Source organism: Phalacrocorax aristotelis, chromosome 15 (genome assembly GCF_949628215.1).
Source record: "Phalacrocorax aristotelis chromosome 15, bGulAri2.1, whole genome shotgun sequence".
Lineage (NCBI taxonomy): Eukaryota > Metazoa > Chordata > Aves > Suliformes > Phalacrocoracidae > Phalacrocorax > Phalacrocorax aristotelis.
The window spans coordinates 12,051,893-12,069,143 of NC_134290.1; the positions used below are offsets into that span (position 1 = coordinate 12,051,893).

At 44.9% G+C, this 17,251-nt stretch overlaps 1 protein-coding gene across 1 annotated transcript in view; it reads right to left on the reverse strand.

Moving 5' to 3' along the window:
• Positions 1–15,713: 15,713 nt before the first annotated feature.
• The window catches only part of SLC15A4 (solute carrier family 15 member 4), a 30,761-nt gene continuing 29,223 nt past the window's right edge, over positions 15,714–17,251 (reverse strand). The window contains 1 exon segment of the mRNA XM_075109870.1: positions 15,714–17,105. Within this exon segment, the coding sequence (XP_074965971.1) occupies positions 16,957–17,105 (149 nt within the window). The 3' untranslated portion in view covers positions 15,714–16,956.

Consider the following 17,251-nt stretch of genomic DNA (forward strand, 5'->3'; position numbering starts at 1 on the left):
GTGTCTATATCTTGGTTTCCTTGCCCAAATACTGCAATTTTGATAAGGGGGAAAGAATTCATTTACCTCTGAGAGAACAAATTTTATGCTAAATTTCAGCCAGATGGTACAGAAAACAGCTGAGAGATTATAGCCCCCAAACCAGGCTTTAAATAGAAATGATAAGTTGCTATAAAGCTGCCACTAGCACTGTTCTAACAATGGAAGAGTTATTTCCCTCATTCACTTTCCCATTATTTATCTTCCTGTTCTTCATTATCTGTGTTATTTCACTTCTCCTACAGCTCGTTACATCAGAGGGAAGGACTCTAGCCTTACAGAGCCTCAGGAGCAGCAGAATTTTATGCTTTGCTTTAAAGTTTTCTTCAAAACTCATCTTTTACTGAACAAAAATATTCTGAAAGATGCAGAAGCCTGGGACGTTGTGCATCAGATTTGCTCTGGTACCAGGGAAGAAGTTGCTTGGATGGTCTTGGTGGCACTAGCCCCACTCATTGCTTCAGGAGTTACTTGTTTCTGGAAACCTGCAGCCTTTTGGGTTTGCTCTGGCCTCTGAAACTCTCCCTTCCTGGGAGACTGGCTGTGAGTTGCTGGACACAGAGCGTGCAGGGGACTGCAGCCCCCCGAGAGGGCATCTGCTTTTGGGGCTCCCTCTTCTCTGCCCTCACGCTCCCTCTAACCCAGCCTCTTTCCAGGACTGCACATGAGCACAGTCTGACACCCTGCCCTTCATGGGGCCTCTCCTGTCCTGGCCCCATCCTGCTGCTGCTGCCAGGCGCCAGCTACTCAGGCTTAGCTCTCCTCGGGTGTCCCCTGCCCCAGCGCAGGCTGCCCAGCCCCCCTGAGGTGCCAGACTACAATGCTGCGGGGTTCCTCACTTGCTTCCCTCCTTTCCTTCATCCTGCTGAGGATTATTTGTAGGCCAACCTGTGCTTCATGTTTTCAAGTCCTGCTCTAACCCTGACAGTGGGACAATAACGCTCTTCTCAAAGTGCCTTTTTTTTTCTTTTTTAAAAGCAGCACTCCAGCAAAATATTTATTCTCTCAGAGAGCTTCCACAGCCTGAAGTGATTGCACAAGCACTGAATGTTATTTTAGTGGCACTTGAGCACAGTCAATATTTGGACAGTACCAAGAAAAATCCAGCAGCCTGAGCGATGCTTACATGCCGAGCGGGCAGAGCAAGGCTGCTGTTTGTCCTCTGTATTCGGGGTGTTCCCTGGTGAGGCTTTTGCCTTTGTGAAGACAGTCACTACGAAAATGAAGTGTCCTGAAAAATCCCGGCTCCGAGAGGTTTTCACCTCCATAGAGATAATAAAAAAGGAAATAGATGGCAGAGCAGCCAGCACTCCTGTGAGAAACCTGCCTCTCTTCCAGTGCCTGGGGCTGAGCCCTGAGGGACACACTCAGAGTTAAGGAGACCCCAGGCATAGGTGTGGGGATGTGCGGGGGAAGAGGAAGGGCAGGGAGCACTAACCAGAGGTCTAGGAGAGCTGACTTGAATTGCCCGTTTTCCTCCAAGCTTTCTGGGTGATCTGGACAAATTATTTACCCCTTGGGTTCCTAACATGGGATGGAGATACAGTATGTGCTGTCTGACTTGCCTGTCTGGATGAGAAGTGACTGATTAGGTTATATGCTTGTAGAAGGTCAAGCATGATGAGACCTTTTATTCCTAATCTTAGGCTTGAAACTGGGGCGTGGGATGGAGCTGAGTTTTGGCAAACTGCCCGACCAAGCCCTGTTACCTGCTTGGAGGTGGTGGTACTCTGCTTCTACCTGGTTTTCCTTGCCAGCTTAGGTTACCCCACGCTCATATCCTCCACTCCTGCTCTTGAGCCTTGCCCCTCTTAGTGCAGAGAAAGCAGGGTGAGGGTGATGAAATGCAGACATGGTCTGACCTTGTGTTAGCAGAATCATAGGGCGATTCTTTTGAATGTTTAAATTAATTTCTTCCCAAGAGAGAGCAGTTTAGGCTTCCGCTTCAGAAGGTCTCTCCCCATTCCCTGGGGGATAAGTGACAGAGAGGATCGTGCCCACCCAGGTTTCTTGGAGCAAAATGGGATGCTGTGACCCCCAGATCTACACAAGCATCCCCGATCAGGCCGCTTGTCTCTGTTTTACTTGTGATACAGTCTGTGATTGCGGTGTCACGGCTATGAATGATGCAAGTGAAGTATGCGTGGGTGAAGCCTAGGCTTTGTTTGAACTGGGGGAAAACCGTTCATCTATCTCTTTACTTGAATGCATCGGAGCAGTTAAAAATTCCAGGATACTGGAAGTTAATGAATTGGCTGAACTGACTTGTGCCACTGGTGGAGCTCAATAGTCCCCCAACCTTTTTTTTTTTGCAACCAACCTTTCCAATATTATTCAATAAAACAGCTTTCCAATTTAATTTATCGTTGCCTCTGGGTGACCATAAACTCTGAAAGTACCCCCAAAGCCCACAATGAGTTTTTAATATTTTAACACATGTATTTTCATGCCTTAGTTCCATGAGTTTTGCCTTGTCTGTGTCCCTTCAGGTGACAGCAGCACTTGGCTTTGCTTCATGGTTCTTGCACCTTCACACAAAGCACAGTGTACCATGGCTGACAAGCAAGAAATAGAGAAGCAAATGCACTGACTGATACAGAATACAGCTGGAAAATCAGCTTGATGGAAAACAAAAGGACAACACCTCTCAGTATAATAATATTTGCTAGTGGATAAGCAGTTATCACCTGAGCTGTCCTGGGGGAAAAATGAAGTTTGATTTCCCAGCTGGAAAATTTCACTATGATGTTAGTGAAGGGTTTAGGTGGAAACAACTGGGAGGAGGGAGAACATATTTCCTCCAAATGCTTCCTAATGTACAGGTAGTGGACTGATAGCAGAGACTCTTACTCATTTTCTTTTCTTGAATTTCATGAAGCCTGAGAAGACTCCTTCTGGGAGCAGAAGCTGCCTTTGCTGTGCAGAAAGCAGTGTTTTGGCCCTGGGAATCAAATAGCAAATGCAATAGGTAGGATGGCGCAATTGGTGCAAATCTGTAATTTAAGTATGAGTGTTAAGGGAAAGCTGGATTCCCCCTTCCTTATCGCTAAAAGAAGGCAGGAGAGGAGCAGTGCACTACTTGGGAGCAGTTCAGGAGGCCCCTGAAGATGCTGCACTTCTCACGGCAGTTGATCCAGCACCTACAAGTCAGGTGCTACTCCTGCAAGTGCTTAACCGAGGGGCATTCACAGCATGCAGGATTGAAGTCCAAAGAAAGTCCTGCCGCAAACAAAACCAGATGATGTCCTATAGCTGGTGTTTCTAGAGGGCCTGACACATCCGAAACACAAACAAGGTTCCCTGCAAAAGCCAGCAGCTGCCACCATCGCTGCGCCCAGGGGAGGGTGGGACCACCTTACCCGGTGAAGTGCTCCGAGCTGGATCCACGCACGCTCCAACGGCAGTTAAGGTGCCAGGAGGGCGCGCGCTAGATGCGAGCAGGGGGGCGGTCACAGTCCCTCCCTGACGGCTGGCTCGTCAGAGTGCGTTACTGGTAACCGGCTTGGTGTTTGGGAAGAATGGCGCAAAAGCGGACCATCACGCAGGGCGTACTGAAGCGGAGCCAGAAAGGTCACGCGAATATGCGATTCGCAAGTGGGAAAGTATATTGAGTGTCAGAAGTTAACACCGGGCCAGGCTTTGCCTTACGTCTATTCACAAAGGTAAAGCTTTTCTCCCTACCAAATCTGGCCAAGGACCGTTGACGCGTGGGCTATGTGGAGGGTTTTGGACAGGATTCCCTGGCACAAAGAAAGTTAGAGCACGTGTGCTCTGGACTTGCCTGTTTGGTGTGGAAATCCTAAAAATTCATGTGTGTTGCTACACCATGGCCTTATCCCTATTTCTAATCTACTAAACTGTACAATAATCTGGTACTCGTTACTCAGTCTTGCCTCTTTGCAGCTGAAGGTTGAAATGCTCGCGGCTGAGACACATCTGGTACACGAGGGATGGTGCTGAGTGTACGTAACGCGTGTCGTGTGGTACGCAGTTGTAAGCTGCGGACTGGAGAGTGCAGAGACTTCTGTAGTCTAGTTTTGGATGAGAAGAGAGTATAGAAGAGGTTTTGGTGGCTAGTGAGGTGCTGGGCTCCATGGTTAGACTTCAATTTCCAACAGGGTTATGAAAAAGCTTTAGTTGCTAGAAGAGTTTCACCTGTAGTTATGCTAATTATTTATTTGTCTGTTATTTTGCCACACTTCGAAAAGAAACACATTAATTACTTAGACCTCTGATTACAGTTTACGTGAAGAAGTCTTGAATCTGACAAGATGTTGATTCTATTCTTAGTTTAATCCCTTAAAACAAAGACTCGAGGTGTTAACACATCAGTGAATTGAAGAGAGCCTCAAAATGCCCCATCAGATAAATCAGAATCATTATCCTCATTATACAAATGAGGGGAGCTGAGGCACAGATAATTGCAACGGACTTGTTATCTGACCTTGACAAAGTAATGTCAGGTATCGAATTGAGGTCTTCCCCATCCCTGCGGCTCGCCCGAGGCACGCGGTGGCCTCAGACGATGCTGCAGTGCGAGGGCCCCTCCGTCAGGCTCTGCACAGCCCGTGCTTTCATGCCTTGGCAGGTAAGCCTCGGTGGGTTGCGGAGGGACTCCCGCAATCTGGGCTAATAACACAAGGCCACTCATTTCCGTAGTCACAGCACTATTTTCACGGTGACAGCAAGAGTAACAGTAGAAGGGAGCAAAAAGCTGGACCTCGGGCGTGATAGTAAGTAAAGGAAAGGATGTTGCTGAAACTCACTGTGGAGCCGCATCCTGGGCTACGGCTGCCGCCAACCCTGCAAGGACGGAGAGGCAGTGAGAAAAGTGTTAGTTTCTGAATTGCAGTCGAGGTGAATGGCGAATCGCTCGGTGGCTCGTCGTGGAGGAGTTGCAAGACGGGTGTGAGTAGGTGGAGGCCATTCTGCAGTGGGAATTGGGGGAAGGGGAATGTTCAGCTCACGCTGAGCACAAGCTTTTGTGCCGTTGTACCACACCGGTACGGGGATGCGAGGCCGCTCGCTGCCGCTCCAACACGTAGGATTCTGCTAAGCTGGAAACAAGACAAAATGCGAATAAAGCAGTAGGACTGGTCGGTCTCAAAAGCAGCCTTGGGCTTGAGACTCCCCCATCAGCGGTACCGTTGTTTTGAGGAGATCCCTAACAGGCACGTCAGGAACGTGCTAAGCACTGAACAGGCAGAAATCCTGAACTGAAGGGTCTTTATTTCTCTCTAGACGCACACTTAGCTAACAGAAACGCGAGTGCTGGGGAAGAGGGAAGCAATGCCACTTAACAGCTGAACTGGTTGCCAGTTTTGGGTTTATAGGTATCACAGCGATAAGGCGTGAACTAGCAGAGAGGCTGATTTCTGGGAAAATATGAGAGCCATGTTTTAACTGTGAGCAACTGACGGACCCAAAAGAGAGGGGATGGATGGGGAAAAGGCAGTGGTTCACTTCTGTCCTGAAAAGCTTCATCCCTCAGTGCCACTTAAAATGGCTTGGAAGCAACGGCCGGGGACAGCTGCAGGCAGCCCGGCGGTGTTACTGCACAGCAGTAAGAGCTGTGAAGCAGGACCCTGCTGGGTGGCAACATCCAGTTCAAATTCAGTAGATAGGAGTCGGTGGCAATGAGTTAAACCTCTCTTGCAGAGCCGCCGGCAGGGCCTCAGGCCCGTTCCCCTCCCGCGCTGCGGTGCTGAGGGGCTGGGAAGCTGAGCTTGAAATATGCCACTGCTGGCACGGGAATCGGAGTTCAAAGGCCGACTTGCCCAACGACAAGGTGTTGGCCTGAGTAGGTGTTACTTTATCTCAGTTCGTACATGAACAGAATTCAGTTGCTTTTTTTTTAAGGAAAAGCAGCCGTGGAACAAATGGGCATTTTCTAATACCATTTGAACCTACTGTCTATTTTAATCTGTACCGCACGCCAACAATGATGGCTTAATTGTACCTGTCAGCCCCTCGGTGCATAGTCGCTTTACTATGCTCACTATAAACAAATCGATTTTAAATCCTGGCAACTAGGGGCAAACATCTCTATAAAATATCTAGAGCTGGGCAAATGCCTCAGCTGGTCTTTTCCTCCCCTCAGTAAATTGCACTCGAGCACCGCTCCGGTTACGCTCACATCACTGTTGTGTTCTCTTCCCACGGATGCTCTAGTTTTGGTTTTTTGCTGGCACGAACAGGGCTCTTAAGTGGGCGTAAAGAAATGTTAATATGAAGTGAAGTGTTTTTCTTCCATGCCTGTCCCTGAGCTCCCAGCCTCCATCAGAACTGGATGAAAAATGACTAAAAATGTTCAACTGCCTTCCTCCTCCCCGTGTGCTTCCCCACAGTAAATATGAGGCATTACCAAACCTGCTGTAATTTCAACAAAGCTTAAGGGAAAGCAAATCACCGTATTTCTCCAACACAACCTCGTTTCCCACATGAAAAAGAACCCCAAACCCACCCCAAAACAGCTTCCTCATCCCCAAATGCTTTTTTTTTCTTTTTTTTTTTTTTTTCCTTAAGGAAGCTCAAGAGCTCTGGCTACAGCAGACAACTGCAGGGACTGCAGGCTGAGCTCCTGTGACTGAGAGAGTGCCTCGGCTCCTTAGAGTCTAGCACTTGACACCTGGATGGGTTTCAGCAGTAATAACCTTTTTTTTTTTTTTCCCCCTCTTTTTTTTTCCTGGGCAGACCTTTTGCTTTTCAGGTACATGAGCCGTCAGGCAGGCTCGGTTTCCCCTCTGCAAAAAACCCTTTTCGACAAAGACTCTGTCACCTCTCGCGTAAAATTGGATTGTATAAAAGATGACTCAAAACAATACGAAGTGCCTCTCGTTCATAATAGCCAGTAGCATCCTACTCCTACTAGAGATGGAAAAGACGAGGAGCAGGTCTGGCGCTCTGTTAATTGAGACTTGCTTTAACCATCCCAGGCGCGTGGATCTCTCGGGAGCCCACGTCGTTCTGGCAGAGGCGGGGGCGAGTCCCGTCTCGGTGCTCTGCCTCACCGCGTGCCCTCACCCAGATGTCGTTCTGCGGCCAGATGCTCTCTCTCGCTAGACGTGCGTCGTGCTTGGTGCACATGTAAGAGGCTCCTTTCTTGGCGAGCCCGTAGCTGGTCTCTGCAGTGGAGCGGGACGAACGCTAAGCAAACGCAACGAGGTACACCCGTTGGCGCAGCGCTGCTGCCTGCCTGGAGGATTGTGAACGCGGGGTCTGTCCAAAGGGATGACGCCGTTGGCAGGGGCTGGGGGCTGTGCCCCCTCCTCCAGCACTGCTCCTCTTCCTTTGCAAGGCACAGCGTCGCTTGAAGCAGTTTCCGTGTGCCCCTTCACAGAATGAGGAGAAGGGAGGGCTCACGAGCTCGGTGGGCACACAGGGGAGCTAGGGACCATCAATACCACCTGTCCCTGACTGCTTGTATCTGGAGCCGGGCTGCAGCTCTAAATTTGATTTCATAGGCATGTTTTAAATTGCTACATGTATATGAAACGCAGACAATAGGGTTCTCTGCCTGCCAGGGACACAAATGAGGTCAGGGAAGTGAGAATAATGAAATTTTGTTTAATATACTGCAACAGGCGCAGCAGATGTTTAACTTACTTTCAATAAAAATGACCTCATGTCATTTTATTAACTTCAGGGATGCATTAGTCTCTTCTTCAGAAGGCAGAAGAAAATACATCTATTGTACCAAAAATTAAAGAGGAAATTGAAGAGGATGTTATCGTGGCATATTTTCCCACTACACAGTCTGTAGGGCTGAGTGATGCAGTAGCACAATTTTAATTAGAGGCAGCTCTTGTCAAGTCTTACTCATATGTGCAAAACTAAACAAAATTAATTTGAACCCTGAATTAGCCATCTTTTCCAAGAAACCTGAAAACCAGGCAGCTGGATTCAGCATACATTAACTGCCGAGAAATCATGTAAAGTTTCTTAACGCTCTTTTGGTGAAGGTGCGGGCAGGCACGCTATGTGTATGGACATTAAGACATGGTAAGACCATGTAGTTCGGTGACAGCGAAGGGTGGATAGGTGTCCATTGACAGCCAGCTGCTGTACTGGGTATGGAAAGTTGTCAGAATTAGGACCATGCAGAATCTGCAGATTATGTCATATTTTCTTTCACTTCAGCAGAAGGAGATACCAGGCTGCGTCGTTCGGTGCTTGAGAGTGCTTCCCTGCGCAGCTGGGCTGACTGTGAGCATGAACTCCCACTAACATCAACTTTCCGTGGCTTGTTGGAAGAACTGATTAGGCTGGCAGCCCCCAGCAAGCCACAAAACATGCTGGGCTTTGGGGTCACAATTACCCCTACTGTAAATAATGAAGCAAACGCTTGTCTGCAGGATCAGGACCCAAACTCCGAAACGCGTCCTTAAGGGACAAATCTCTTGCTTTAACTGCATCAACATACAGACTTTTGCTTCAGAAAGCTGCAAGCTGGAGACGAGCTGAAATTATTATTTTTTCAAGATGCTCCAAGTGCTTTTCTTGCTCTGTGGAGTGTGTTTTGATGTCTTCAGCTTTTACTTCAAAAGGCTATTTGACTGCATTCCAGTTTGACATCCCTATAAAACTATTTCAAGTGTTCCAGCCATATGAGAGTGCTTTGCAAAGTGCACGGCTATTTTAAATTGTTGTAGCACTTCATGCTTTTATTGGTACTTGATTTTGGACCGTTCTGTATCATGTAGAACAATTTCATAACATTAGAGATCATCAAATTTGATGAGTTATAATTTAGAAATGATGAAGATTGTGGACATGCACAATATAATTTTTGAACTTATTAAACTTTTGGAAAACTGTATGGCATCAGGGACAGGCTTTACCCACCATCCTCCACTGTTCCTGGGCTGGGTTCACAGCTGTAGATGACTCTAGACCACTACACAACTGAAGTGTAGGTTAAAGTGTAGGCTATCATAAGACAGTAAAGAGGGGAAAAAAATATGTAAACACTAAACTACCAAGATTCAGGTCTGTTGAAACAGGACTTAAGTCCTTTAGACTTTTAGTGTCTGTTTGGCCGCTCTACACTGCAAAAATCCTTTAAAATTCACAATTTTGCTTATTTTATGGTGTAATCACTTGTCTATGCTGACTTGCTACGTTGACCCTTTAGGTTCAGAGACAAGACTGAATTGTAGCACTTAAACAAGTTATCATATGTCTGTTGAGGTCTCATCAGTAGTTACAGGAGGGCTCTTAGCCTGCCCTCTGCGTGATTCGACACGAGAAGGATCCTTGTAATACAAGGGAGAGGGTTGTGTTCTGTTACATTGCTTCATAATCAGGAGATTAAAATGACATGCAATTGGCAGGGGCTCAGCTGGTGACCACTGAGTGTCAGAGACGACTCGTGTCTCTGAGCTCTCCTTCGTACTATAAATGAGTTTCTCATTTAAATTAATCCAGATAAAAATGGCTAAAACTGGTAAGAGTGGTAGTCATACAGAATAAGTATCGATATGAGGAGTTAACATAGAACAGCTATTGATGGACTAACCTTTTAGATACGTTCCTAGATACCTGCCATTGCAGACAATCCCCAACATAAGCTATTTAGACTTTTACTCTATGCCTATTCCCTCTACTTCTTTCTCCTGGTCTGATTTAGAGTAACTCTTCAAGCATCGATTTTAAGATCTGAGCACTGTGCTCAAGTCTACTGCTAAATCACAGCAGAGACCTCCTGCACCATCATATCCAAACAACCTCCTAAGTAATTATTTTCATAATAGCTCCACCTTTGACGGATGGGACAGAGCAGAGGTGTAGTCCAATGGCCCATGATTCCCATCACTACTTAACTTACAAATCTATGGGTTTGTATTTGAATAAAATTTATTTTTATAATCTGTGTAGCGCAGGCTGTTCACTAGTAATTACCCTAACAAGGGGCTGTGTAATCTACAGCGGTAAGAGAAGGCAGGTATAACTAATCATGTAACATGACCACTACTGGCTCATACCTCATTGTAACTGTAGGAAAAAAAAAGCCCAAATACTATCTTTATTATCTGGTAGCACCAATGTTAAACTAAACCAAAGCATGGCGGGTGATCTGTGCGTCTTCTGCAGCGCAGCTCTGACAGCCCTCTGGAAGTATCTCTACAGGATTTTTCGCGTAGCAACAGCGAAGAAATCAGAAGCTGCAGTACTAATTCATACACTCTAAAGCTACTCAAGTTTTAAATATATATGATATTGTAAAAGCTTGGGTTACAGGAGAGATCCCTTCTGCTGCTTTTATTCTCCTTTTTTTCTGCCATTTTAGGTAATTTACCTCTTACAGTGCTTGTGCTGTATTTACAAGCAGAAGAACACCTGGTTCATGTTTCCGAGTTATGCCTTTGAGGTGAAATTGTCTGCTGTTTGACAGAAATCATCTGCCTCCCTTTAGTCCTTCAGGCTTTTAAGTAGAAATGTTTGGGTTGCTTTTAATTCATTTCTGGAAGAATCAAGATGAAATTTATCAACTCTTAAATTGCAGGTTGCGGCATCTAGAAGGTTCTTTTTCAGGCCAAACAGACAAAATGCACAACCAGCTCACTTCATCCAGGCCAGTCTGCAGGGTTTCAGACCTTCTGAAATTCAACCTTTTGAAACATCATCTTCAGGCTTTTTTGCCTCAAGACAGACATCTCAAGACATATTTGCACAAGCTGCCATAGAAGTTGAAAGCGTTTGTCTGCAGCGAGCCCAAATGACATGGTCCCATCCCTCGGGTCTTGTTCTACCTAAACCTACAAACAGAGCCCGCCCAGAGGATCACCTGTCCATTTAATTACGTGGAGGAGAAGGGGAAGGGCACATTCCCCCTCTTACCCCAGGAACTCTAGTCTCAAACCCAGACTGTCACCTCTCTGAGAACCCGTCTGCCATGACGCTGCACCGCTGCTCAGGCCGCCCGTGCCAGCTGGTGGACAGAGGCAGCAGGAACAACAAAAATCGCCACCACCGATGAGTTTTGTAAGTAAGAGTTAATTGAGTTCCTCCCATCAGTGACATCTAATACAGTATTAAATTCTGCATTAAAAACGTAGGAAATTTTGGGACACCTACCAAACCCCACATTTGTTTTGTGATGAGCTGACAGATATTTAGATGGTACGGAGGTTATCAACCAGTAATGTCATACGAATCAAGCAGAAAAATTCTTCATGTTTAACATATAAGCAATACTGGAATTTGCTGAAGCCAGTGAGGGCACTCACATTTACCCAGCGAAGAGCTCAGAGAGAAAATAGCTTCACAATTGGAAATGCTTTATTAGCGTAGCTTGATTTTTTTTAAGCCTCCAAACAAGAGAGCCAAGCCAGTGCCCTGCGGTCATCCCAAGGCTTTAGACAATCTTCTAACGTGACAGAAAAAAAGCACCTCCCCCGAAGGAGGCAGAAAGAGAAGCATCGTACCTGTCGTAACGTCACGTGAAGGTGTGCATCTCTACCTCCGCTGTACGCCCTCCTTTGACTGACTGCTTTCCAGTTTCTGTTACTCCCCAGAGGCAGCAGTGTGTCAGGAACTGAGGGGACAGAGCTTATCAAACGCCTGGGACATCTTTCAAAGGGAAGAACAAGAATTTAAATGTGAAGTTCCACTTCGCAGGCGTCACCAGGATCTCACTTACGTTCCTTGGCTCCAGAACTACTGCAATAGCGTTATCCTCCGCCTAGCTATGAGCGGGGTGAAAACTCACTTCAAAGTCTGCCAACGTGTCATCTTAATTATTTCACTCTAGGAACTTAATCCAGCTTTTCCAGTGCAGGATATTAATTTGCCAGACGACATTAGGAAGTTGTGCTTTAACTCTGGATCACTTTGACAAAGCTCTAAAACATGAAATTAATTAATGGGAACCCTTCCCCACAATTTAATTATTGCAGTGCCTGCATAGCAATCTGCCTAAAACTTGGAGCTATCCGCCAGCCCTTAGCGTCTTCTCCCTCAAGCCCCTTCATCGTAACGCTGAGCAGAACACCGCTCTTCACAGCTGTTCAGCGCGCAGACTTGTAGCTTACAGCATCTTGCCTGACAGCAACGCCATTTGTCATTATGATCAAGTTAATAGTCATTATTACTTTAATATGCTCTAGTCATTTTGTGTCGATACACGGTATTAACCAGTTTCCATAGCTACAGCAGACAGAACAATTCAAGACCTGAGGGTCTCCTGAGAGTTCAGAGCCAAGAGAAAACTACTCTTGAAAAGGCGATGGGGTAGATGGGAGGAGGTTGTAATGCACAGCATCGGATGTGCAGGCAGGGAAGTGTATCTCACAGCTTCCAGAAAGCATGTTGTCTGTCTGAAGTTCCATCTTCAAAGGCTAAGCAATATTTACCTTGGTTTCCCTTGTTCATTAAGGTGTTCCATTCCCTGTCAAAAGTGATCTATGGACTTTGTGGTAGCATTAAATCTCATTACTGACTAACGCTTCCTAGTGAGGGGGATGAGAAGCCTTGTCAGCAGAACACTGCGCGGTAGCTTCGCACGAAGGGAGGAGTACAGCGCTGGGGTGTGCCTACGCCGCAGCCTCGCTGCGCCCGCAGTTTGTGTGGACGAGACCTACGACTGCTGCTTGGCGCTGCGGACGTGCACCTCTTAGGCAGCAGAGCCAGCCAAGATCCATCCCAACCTGTGCTGTAGCTCTTCCCATCGGGAGCCAGCTAGCTCAGGCCTGGCTACGTAAACTGCAGCCACAGCTCAGCCGAGCGCAGAGATTCCCTCCACTAAAGGGCGTCCATTAACATGACACACGTGTTTGGAACTTACTGTAGGAGAATGTCCTGATAAAAGAAGCATGTTTAAGAAAGATAATAAAAAAGACATATAATGGGGTATGGAATTAATCAAAGCCTGGCAAGAAAAGCAAGCTTTCATCCTTCAGGCGATGAAGTAGCCACTTAAACTTCCTTGTTCTTTCTGTTCCGCTCATTCCTCAATACGCTAGGTTATTTTAACCTCCTTTTTCAAGCCTTGCTACAGCCCCTGGCAGAATGAAGGTAGTGGGATGGAGTGTAATTAATTCCCAATTCAGTGCTTTAGAAGCGTAATGTTTTTCATCCCTCATTATGATCTTTTAAGTCCAACAGACGGTAGGTTAGAGATTACTAGTCATGTAGTAAGGCTCGTTTGAAAACCACTGTAAGTGGATCCTATTACTGCACAACTAGGTTTTGACAAAAACTATTCTTTCCACTGACTTAGAGAAAAAAATTTATGCTGTGAATACTGTAACGGAAAAATTAATTCCAAGACGGAAAGGACTATTAAAGCATATTGTGTACATGACATGAAAAAACAGCCAACAGCCAGACTGTGTTAACTGCCGCTAGGCAATGCTGGCTGAAAGCACCGTTCATTGCTGTTCTGGACTTGGTGCTACCTGGAGCAAAGTGTCTATTTACATACTTATCATTTAATAGCTTCTGACCTTAGGTCTCTTCTCTGTTCTCTCACTGCAGTTACATCCTTGCTCTGGGGCCTGCAGGTACCATGCTCTCAGGTATGTGCATTATCCCACCAGCAGTGCCGAGCGTTGGTCTACACATTCTCTGTTTCCTCAGAGATGAATTTGTACCTCAAACTATTGCCTCTTCAAATGGAAAGCGTTGTAATCTGTTTCCCCAGAGGCCTTGTCTGCACTAAAGTATAGCTTGCCCTGAATATATATAAATATATAAAAAAAAAAATCACTATGATAACATTTTTCAAAAAGCCATTCAAACGCACACACAAAAATGGTAAGAACTCCACGCACCTTTTAATACAGGTTTATTGTTAAGCTGAAACATTGCCTGACGAGCGTCAGCCCTGAGCGACTTTTGTTAAAAAAAGACACAAAGAAACCAAAAACAACTCAGAGCTGACTACAGCCTTTTAAGGGAAATACTGATGGACACCCCAACTACCGTAATTAAACTCACTCTGGAGGTTTATATAAGCAGAAGAAATTAAAAAAACCTCCCCTTTTCTGTGGAGGGACAGTCAGTACAGACTGTAGACTCAATGGCATGAGAAAACCGGTCTTGAAAGATCCACAATTAGAGGAGCAAGGTATCCACCTTACACCCTCTAGTGAAAGACGGGGCCCAGGCAGCTATTCTTCGTACAAGACTAGATGATAGCTTGCACAGGTGTTGTAAGGTACACGCTTATTCTCTTCATAAGCCTTTGAGTAAAAGTAATGAACTTTAATAGATACCTGCTCTCATGTAGAACAAGCACTTACTTTCCAGTGTTGTGCTTTAACTCTAAGATACCTGGAAAGTCAGAAGCTTAGAAATGTCCATTGGGGTGAATCCTGGCAGACCTTCCCATTGCGCTGGAACAATCTATGAAGTGAATGTAACTAAATTTAAACTGTACACTTCAAGGTATTTCATTAATGAGGTGCAGCGCTCAGTCACAGAGCTAATTGATTAGTCTTATTTCTGTGACTGGAGTGGAAACATTAAAAGATAAGATGGGGAGGACGAATCAGCTAAGCTTTTGAGTCACAAAAAGGCCTCATCCTTTTGATGAGAAATGTCAGATTAATCTTCGTAAATGGTCATAATTACTTGTGCCTGGAGCTCAGCCAAGTAATTCCAAATAAAAATTAAATTATACAACTGAATGCATGTTCAGCCTCATCTTTAGTGTGTTAGAACAACCACAGCCCTTGAGAAACAAGCATTTACTGTATGCTTGTAACAGGGTAAAAGACATTTGCCTAAATAGTGAGCAGGCTAACCTAGTATTTATTGATTATATTTTTCCTTAAATAATAGTTTCACTAAAGCTCGCCTACACAGACTGTCACGGGTACTGTTAGATACCCAGTTTCTTTGGTAATCTGCAGATGACTCTTCATTCTTCATTAACCTCAGTTTTCACTGTCATCGTCAGACCCATGTCAGATGGGAGATTTATGAATGCTGTTGAAAAATTTCAGATCTTTGGGAAAAAATAGTGAACTTAATCAAGTTCACTTACAGGAAAAGGGTTAAGTATAGAGACACCAAAGCTGATGACATCTATCACGAGAAGCAACGCTCGTCTTGGAGGTTCTGAGAATAGCTAGTCCCTCAGAAGGAGGAACACTTCTAAAAGCAAAATCTTTAAAAGTCTAGTAGAATGCTGCTTAGCGGGTACAAGCCAGGTCTCTCCTGTGATTATATATGCTTGGGAAATTAATGCAATAAACATAAAACACCACAGATGCATCCCCGTATCGGAAGCCCGTGACTAAACCAGTCTGCATTCAGGAAAGAAATTACTTGGTCCCTGTATGCTCCTTGTGCAGCTCATACCATCTTCATATTAGGTCTTTTTAGCTGGTTGTAAATAGGATATTCGAGACACATGGCACGTGGAGCTTTTAAAACAAAGTTAGAAAGGGAAACTAGCTTGTCCGCATACGAGGTGTTGCTTCCTTATTGTCTGTAGTTATTCCAATTCCGTGTCACACTAAGTAATGCAATAACTGAAGCATCTCCACTGATTTATCTTGGCAAAGACAGGGCAGCTTGCTTACTGCGATAGTCTCTGACAAAACTAATAGGATGCCAGTGTACATTTACAGACCTAATAGAATTCCACTGTATATTTAGAAAATAAAGGCTTAAGAACAAAATATTTGTAGTATAACGTTATTCACCTAGAAACAGAGGGTCGAAAGTCACAGCATGGAAGTTCATTTTATTTTGTAAACTCATTAAAAAGATGTCCATGTACAAAAGAAGGACATTTTAACAACGTAAATGCAGACAAAGGAAACTATAAAAATTCAACACATAAAAAGTTGAGTTTTTAATTTTCTTTCTGCAAAATTCCTCGTATCTTCCATACCAGTTTGGGCACAATCTTAAGTACAGTTGTTAGAATCGTTAAAATTCAAGAGGCTGAACATAAAACCATTTGCTCTGCTATAGGAATGTGTCACTGAAAGATACAAACCCTGTAGCATGTTAGCTAGAAGAAAGACACAAGACTGAAGGAACTCGCTGAAAGGCTTCTAAATTGTTATTGCGCATTCATCGTCTGAGAATTCAACCTCAGTTCTCTTTCTGCAAATATTTAGAACATTCCTCAGGGAAGTAACAGCATTAGACTGAACAGTGCTTTGTCAAAAGGTGGAAGTTTCCATATTGCCCTAATGCATCTAATGCAGATTAAAAAATAAAAACAATTCTGAAGTAAAACAATTTCAGTCCAATAAGTGTTTATTGCGCACCAAAACTTACAGCAGCTACATGACAAGCTACTGTGACATGTAACGCAGTCTTCAGTATTGGATAATCCTGACTGCAAGTCTGGACTTAAATCCTTGAGACACTGCTGGCGCAAGGTCAGTTATAAAACTACATTTCTTTTTCATCTCAGCTAATCTGCAGTTTAATTTGTCCCTGTTTCTCCCCTAGAAATGACTCTCAGGATTGAAAATTTCATTCTTGTAACCATTACTTGAGGCTTCTGTGAAACGTTTTCCTTCTGGTGTCCTCAGGGTAGGCTTGAGACTGCCGAGTGTGTCCCTAGATCCACTGTTCTTCACTAAGCGGAGTTCCTCAGTCAAGAACAAGCCGGGTCACGTGTGACTCATTCTCAATTTCCAAGCGTAAGTGTCCCAACTTTCAAGAGTTCAGTAAACATCTCACGATTATTAACAAAGAGCAACTTGAATGCCTAGAGTTAACACACTTCCGAGATTTGTGTTTGTCCTCCGCCTGGACGTAGTGCAAGAAATGAGCCCCGCCAACATAAGGCACTTACCTACGTTACACGAGAGGGGGCAGGGGCGAGAGCTCTTGTAACATGCAAGTCTAGTAAGAGTCTCGCTGGAGAAAACGTAAGATCTCGCGGAGTCAGGGTGCACTGCCACTTCATTGCGTGCTGCTCTAACAAAGGCTGCTCTGTAACAGGTATCAGATCCGCCCGTTGGCTGCCACTTCATTTATCTTCGATTTTTGATGATCGTATTTCACAGAAACAATCAGGAAAAGCAAGAGGGTTGCTCCTTGGATAGCAGCCAGCAAAAAAAAATAATAGTTTAATTGGCAGCCATTAATATTACCTAGAAAGAATTAGGGAGAAAAAAACACCATTAATAAATCAATATACAAATAGCAATGTCAATCCCTTCAAGCTTAAAGCAGTGCAGACTTTTCTGCAAAACACGGGCAAAACCGAACCAAATCACACTTCCATCCGACAGCATAG